Genomic DNA, 6,811 nt, shown 5'->3' with positions numbered 1-6,811 from the left:
GGAGCCTCCGAAGGTCCTTTCGGTGGGCGCCGAGAATAAAGGCGTCGATAGAAACCAGCGAGCGCCACGCGGAACGAGCGCGTCTCGGTGCGAGCTGTGCGCGGCGCTGACCGCCTCGCTTTGCGTCCCGTAGGGGCCGAGGATGAAGCGGAACGCGGAGCAGCGCGGCGTTCCCTCGCAGGCCCGCGCCGAGCCCCGTCCCTGAGCCCCGCAGGATGAAGCTGCCCGGCGTGGGTGTGTTTGGGGCCGGCAGCACCGCCCGCCTCCTCATCCCAATGCTGCGAGCCGAAGGCTTCTCCGTCGAGGCTGTGTGGGGAACGACGGAAGAAGAAGCCAGGCAGCTGGCCCAGGAAATGAGCGTCTCCTTCTACACCAGCCGCACCGACGACGTCCTGCTGCACCAGGACGTGGACCTGGTTTGCATCAACATCCCCCCGCCGCTCACCCGGCAGATTGCTGTCAAGGCTTTAGGTACCTTTCCGTCTTTAGGCTTGGACCAAAAAATCTGGGTTTTCTTTATTAAGATAATTTTATGTTGGGTGATTTCTCGAAGCCTGCTTCGGTATGCAGAGAGGCATTAAGTTTTGGGTTGTTGATGCTACTCTTTGAGACATACCATAGAACAACCTGGGTCGAAAAGGCCCACAGTGTTCATCCAGTTCCAACCCCCTGCTGTGTGCAGGTCGCCAACCAGCAGCCCAGGCTGCCCAGAGCCACATCCAGCCTGGCTTTGAATGCCTGCAGGGGTGGGGCATCCACAGCCTCCTTGGGCAACCTGTTCCACTGCCTCACCACCCTCTGTGTGAAAAACTTCCTCCTAATATCCAACCTAAACCTGCCCTGTCTCAGTTTAAAACCATTCCCCCTTCTCCTCTCACTACCCACCCAATCTGTGGATAAGGTAGGAAAGGGTGATTTGCTCTTCACTTTGCACATCCTGAGCCAGTTTTGTTTAGCTTGCTGTGATTCAGTGCACTGGGGGAACACAGAATGAGGGTGGGCAGATGGCAAGTGTGTTTTCTCTGAGTGTTCAGATCAACACAGTGATGTTTGTCATCGGGAAAGTCTTGGCTGTGAATGATTCATGATAATAGGTTGGTGTTTTAGTAGCTTCCAGGCTGTGCTGTTTGCTTAAGTTAATTACTGACAGACATTTGTACATAAGCCTGGGTACAGCCCTGGCGTGGCAGGGGCAAAGGAGTAAGCCTGAACTGAGTTCGTGAACCAGATCAAAGCCCGGAACGTAATTCCAATGAAGATGAGTGTAATCCTATGGTTTATCTCCATAACAGGCAAAGCAAGAAGCTCTTCTAAAATTTGTGCTTCTTTTGATCTCAGAGGAACTAAAACGCCAGCTTTGTGGTGGATGTCCCCCAGCTGAAATGCATGCACCTCAATGTGAGGTGAGCCTGGGGCTGGGTTCAGGCTGAGGGGACGTGGTGTGTGATGTGTGCTGCAAGGCTCAGCAGGCAGAGCATCAGAAGCCATCTCTCCAGGGTGGGTAATGCTTCACACTGGGAGCCCAATGTGCAGAGGAACTTTCCACTTCTCTCTCTTGATTTACAATGCTTAGGGAATCTTTCCAAAGGAGATTATTTGGCTCTCTGGTTTTGTGGAGTCCCTGCAGATTATAGCGTGGATATGTTAATTGTGGAGGAAGGAGTCAGAAAGGGCTCTTATCATTGCTCTGTCCTGGGACAAACACATTTCCTGTTCTTGAAACAGGGTAAACAAGCGTGCTCTGCTCTTTGCATGTTGTGCTTCCCATCTCTGTGACCAGTAGCACAGCAGCCTTTCCAAACCACATGCAAACAAGACGTGACATGAAGGAATGTGTTTTGGAATGAGCTTCCATTTGTTGAGAGGCTGCTAACCAGCAGCTGCTTGTTTGTGAAGGCTCCTTGGATGCTCCCAGTGTCGTACAGTGGACGCAGCAATGCTCTGCTGCTTCAGCAGTGGTTTAGTTGGGCATTGGGTGCAGCCTAGGGTGCATTACTAAGGGGAATCAAGAGCTGGGGCTTCCATCTGACGGCATGGATGTATTTACAGAAGGTAGATGGCTTTAGTGGTTGGAGTCAACATTATAACTTGTGCTAAGAGAGACAAAGCTGAGGAGTGGGTTTCACTAGACCAGTCTGATTCTGGATAAGGACAAACATAGGTCTTGGGGAGTAAGACTGATGCTCTGGTGTCCTAGGACCAGACCACTGTGGTCTGCAGTGAGAAGTTTGCTCTGAGCTGTGTGTGGAGAAGATGCTGAGGGCTGTGATAGAACGGCTGCAATGACGGCTGCATGGGGCACCTTGTGTGTGCCTCCATCTCCCCACTCCTTCCCAGTATGCCTGTTGGAAGATACCAGGTGTTCTTTTTCTCCTAAAACCAAAACACAGCATCATACCAGACACTTTATGGAAAAATCACAGCATAGTTTAGGCTGGAGGGGACTGTAAAGGCCAGCCAGTCTGTGGCAGAGTTGCCAGCCACCAGCTCAGGCTGCCCAGAGCCCTGTCCAACCTGGCCTTGAACGTCTCCAGCAATGGGGATCCCACAGCTCTCTGGGCAGCCTGTTCCAGTGCCTCACCACCTCCTGAGTTAAAACTTCTTTCCTGACATCTAACCCTAATCTCCCTTCTGTTATAGCATTGTATTCTGTGCACAGGCCACCAAGTACCTTCAATTTCTATTAATCTGTTAATAAATTCATAGTGATGGTAAAATACAAAATCAAGCCTCCGCTCATCTCGAGTGCATTTATCTCCGTGATGATATTTTTTTCCTCTGGCTGCGCAGCCATTCAAATGACTTTATAGCTGCAGCACTTCGGTGGCATAAAAACCTGTCAGAGTTCATCTGCCGTGATGTAAAAATCCTCTCTTTGCTTGGAGCTCTGTGGGTGTTTGTCAGCTCCGAGCATCTTGGAAGCACTTGGAGTCTTGCCGCACTTAGCGTTCCTATTTTAGTTCCCAGATTTTTGCTTCTGAAAGCCTAAAAACTGCAGCTTGCTGGCAACCTTGGGGGCTCGTCAGCATTTCTTGCTCACGTGCGCTATGCCGGTTTTGGGTGTTTGTGTTGCAGGAATAGGGAAGAACGTGATCTGCGAGAAAGCTGCTACCTCCGTGGACGCCTTCAGGATGGTCACAGCTGCCAGGTATTACCCCAAGCTGATGAGCATCGTCGGCAACGTCCTCCGTTTCTTGCCCGCCTTTGTGAAGATGAAGCAGCTGATAGAAGAGCGCTACGTGGGCAACGTGATGATCTGCGACGTGCGGGTTTATGGGGGGAGCCTGCTCAGCCACAAGTACAGCTGGATCTGCGACGAGCTGATGGGGGGAGGCGGCTTGCACACCATGGGCACGTACATCATCGACCTGCTGAGCCACCTCGTCGGCAGGAGGGCGCAGAAGGTCCACGGCCTGCTCAAGACTTTTGTGAAGCAGAACACGGCCATCAGCGGGATCCGCCACGTCACCAGCGATGACTTCTGCTTTTTCCAGATGCTGATGAGCGAAGGCGTCTGCTGCACTGTGACTCTCAACTTCAACATGCCCGGCTCGTTCGTTCACGAGGTCATGGTGGTGGGGTCCAGCGGGCGCCTCGTAGCGCGCGGCACGGACCTGTATGGGCAGAAGAACACAGCGCTGCAAGAAGAACTGCTGTTTACTGACTCTCTGACTCTCAACAAAGGCCTTTTGGACAAGGGCTTGAAAGACATCCCTCTTCTCTACCTGAAGGGAATGGTGTACATGGTGCAAGCGCTGCGGCGGTCTTTCCAAGAGCAGGAAGATCGGCGGACGTGGGATCACCAGCCCGTCTCCATGGCAGCATCTTTTGAGGATGGCTTGTACATGCAGAGCGTAGTGGAGGCCATTAAGAAATCCAGCAGGTCGGGGGAGTGGGAGGCTGTGGAGGTCATGACAGAGGAACCAGATGCCAACCAAAACCTGTGTGAGGCGCTGCAAAGGAATAACTTGTGAGCATTCCTGCTGTGGGAAGATAGGACGGTGAATGCTTCCGGCTGCAGCTGTAAAAATCCTCTCTGGTTTTTAAGATTCCTATTTAATAATTTGAGTTTCTTGTTGTTTTTTTAAGCGTGTAAAATAATGTCATGTTCTGAAGGAAACAGTTCTGGTTTAAGACGTTCCGTTTTTGCAAATGTTTAATTCTTGTCTTGGAGACCTAGGAAAACTTGAATTGCCCTTTGCACTCGCAGCAGTGAAGTGAAGCATGGGATCTGTGCTACTGCATGGCTCGGAGAGGGGACGCGGCCCCTCTTGTTTTATCACTCCTGAAGTGAGAGTGAGAAGAGCAGGATCTGGGAGCATCTGTTGCTCAGATGCCTTCGCTTTCTCTCTTGGAATCTGATCTAGTTTTACTCCTCAGTAATACTTTATTAAAGAGTTTAGGGACGTAACACATCTCTGAACTGCCATAGGACAAAGACCAGAAGGAACAGAGTAAAGTTTGTAGAATACGAATTGCCCGTTGGCTTTCTGCCTACAGCAAATGTCTTTCAAACTAATTTAAACCAGTATGTTATTTAAAGGATGCTGTGAGATCCCAACTGATGGTGTTGGGGAAAGCTGTGACGCTTTGTGCTTTCCTTCCATATCTGCAGACATTATTCCTTCGACTCGCGACTCCGACTGCATCCAGCAGCCTTTCTGCATAAGCTCCATGTCCACCAGTTGTGTTTACAGCCTGGCAGCAGCAGAGCTGTGACTGCAGGACCACCTCCTCACTTCTGTGACTTCCTGGAGTCCTCCCAGGCTCGCAGATGAGGCTCAGGAAATCGCTGCCGATGAAGCTGTAAAACCTTAACCTTCCACGTATCTGATGGTGGAGGTAAGGTGGGCTTGCCTACCTCTTGCAGCTCTCCTGTGTGCCGGCTGGGAAGCTGTCACACTACACATGCTGATAGCTGAGGAGTCTGCCCTGAACCTCAAACACTGGATATCAGCCCTCTGGTCCTGCCTGCCCTCCTGCAGCTCGTGGCTGTTGGCAGCTGGTGGGTGGCAGTCTGTTCATTGGGAGGAGAGTTTCTCTCTGAGGCAGGTATGTGATAGGGACAGTACAATTTTACTACATTTATTTTGTGTACTTGAAAGCTTTTTTAATGTGTTTCCCACTAAAATGGTAACCCTGTATATTTATGTACTTTAACACGCAAACCACTGTTTCATAAGCTGGTCCTTCCTGAAAAGTATCTGACTTGTTTTCTACAGAAATAAATGAAAAAATTTGTTTGTTAAGGGCATTCTTCGTGTAGCTGGGTGCTTGTGTGTGATTTGGCTGAGCTGAAACCTTCATCACAGAGCTGAACATGGCTTCCAGCTGGGGCTGATCACCTGCTGTGACAAAGTAGGAGGTGGATCTTCTGACAGGACTTGCTTTTCCCCTCGGTGAGAAAAGCATGGCAGCTGCCTTTGCTTGGACAGCACAGAGCTATGCCCACCTCTTTGCTTTTTCTCTCATTCTAAAGCTGTTCTGGAGTCACTGGTTCTAGAGATAGCCTGTCTATCGTGGGCCTCCCACACTGACTTGTGATTAATGAGATCTTTATTTTCTGCCTGTCTGGTTATAGAAGTTGCTGGAAGGTGCAAGCTAAGGAGCAAAATCTTCCTGGGTTTGCTGGGACCATTCTTTGCTCAGTTTCTAATTGAAGCATTTACCTTCAGGTATTTATTTCCTTTCAACATAGTTTCAAACTGTCAGAAAGAAATGTATTGACGTTTTTAAAGGGTGGGAGCTCAGCTGGTCCTTGGCTCTGAGCACTCATCAGCTGTGGGCTGAAGGAAGAAAGCAGAGGGGTGTAAATTACACACTGTTCCCAGCAGGTGCACCAGTGGAAGTTCTGCATCTTCCTGCAATGCTTTCCAGGTAGAGGATTGCTGTTCCTGCTCTAGCTCTGAGCATCTCCTGTCTGTGCTGTCTATGTGCTATGTAAAGCAGGTGAAATAATGTCTCCTGAGCTCACCTGGAAGAGTCCCTGCCTTCATTCACTCTGACTCAGTCTGACTTCATTCCTACCCGGTTCTGGATCTGTTTTGAAGCTGTTCTCCCTGAATTGGGAAATCTCCTTTGTGCCGCTGTCACAGACCTGCAGTGGGCAGGTTGGGCCTCTGGAAAAACCCAGAGTGACACAAACAAGGGCAAAGCCTCCATCTCTGGGGCGCTGAGCTACGGAATCCCGCACATCTCTGGTCCCTCCCTATTGCCATGACCTGCTGGTAAGCTATTGCCCTCCTTAGGTGGCCTGGTTGGCACAGCGTGCCCTGTGCCTGGCCCTGCACCTCCTCAGAGGGGCTCTCACCCGTCCAGCCTGCTCACTGAACCTTGTTGGAGCTCTCTCTCCAGCTCTGGAGCAGCTGCCCTACCTGCTGGTGCTGAGCCTCCACCTTCCTCTTCTGCTGGGCCCGTCAGCTCCGTGCTGAGGTTGATGTACTGATACAAGGGGCGCAGCCGCGGCAGCCGCCCTGGAGGGGAATTCAGAATGGCTTAGGTTGGAAGGGACCTTAAAGACCATTGAGATCCAACCTCCTGCCCCGAGCTGGGGGTGGAAATAAAGGGCAGAGCTGACAAACCCCTTGTGCCAAAGCTTCAGTCCCAGCGCTAGTCCTGTGAGGAGAGGGAAGGGCATTTCCCCAACCAGCACAGGAGCCAGGAACTGCGGTAGGATGCCCCTTAGCTGGGGATCTGCAGCCGCATCCCAGAGACACGAGAGCAGCTGGGGGGAGGACAAGTCTGCTCAAGCATCACAGCGCCCAGCTGAGTATCCAGCCGTGCGCAGCCCCACCACCCCATCACCCATCAC

General features: G+C 51.3%; 1 protein-coding gene across 2 annotated transcripts; it reads left to right on the top strand.

Annotated features, from left to right (window-relative positions):
- The first annotated feature begins 23 nt into the window (after positions 1 to 23).
- GFOD2 (glucose-fructose oxidoreductase domain containing 2) lies at positions 24 to 5,254 on the top strand. Of its 2 annotated transcripts, none has more exons than XM_010717851.3 (2): positions 24 to 471; positions 3,076 to 5,254. In XM_010717851.3, exons 1-2 carry the CDS (start codon positions 216 to 218, stop codon positions 3,972 to 3,974), a joined length of 1,155 nt encoding a protein of 384 aa, XP_010716153.1. In that variant the 5' UTR covers positions 24 to 215; the 3' UTR covers positions 3,975 to 5,254. The 2 variants fall into 2 exon arrangements, with proteins under 2 accessions (XP_010716153.1, XP_010716154.1); XM_010717852.3 differs by lacking the exon at positions 24 to 471 and adding an exon at positions 1,333 to 1,403.
- The last annotated feature ends 1,557 nt before the right edge of the window (positions 5,255 to 6,811 follow it).

Source organism: Meleagris gallopavo, chromosome 13, assembly GCF_000146605.3.
Source record: "Meleagris gallopavo isolate NT-WF06-2002-E0010 breed Aviagen turkey brand Nicholas breeding stock chromosome 13, Turkey_5.1, whole genome shotgun sequence".
Lineage (NCBI taxonomy): Eukaryota > Metazoa > Chordata > Aves > Galliformes > Phasianidae > Meleagris > Meleagris gallopavo.
The sequence above is the reverse complement of the archived record's forward strand: the minus strand, read 5'-3'. Positions and strand labels throughout refer to the sequence as shown.

What these genes read in the sequence shown, in the direction of transcription:
- GFOD2 (XM_010717851.3), top strand. Translation starts at nt 216, where the DNA reads ATGAAGCTGCCCGGCGTGGGTGTGTTTGGGGCCGGCAGCACCGCCCGC. An exon ending in GATTGCTGTCAAGGCTTTAG is followed by an intron (nt 472 to 3,075) that starts GTACCTTTCCGT and finishes TTTGTGTTGCAG; the next exon opens with GAATAGGGAAGAACGTGATC.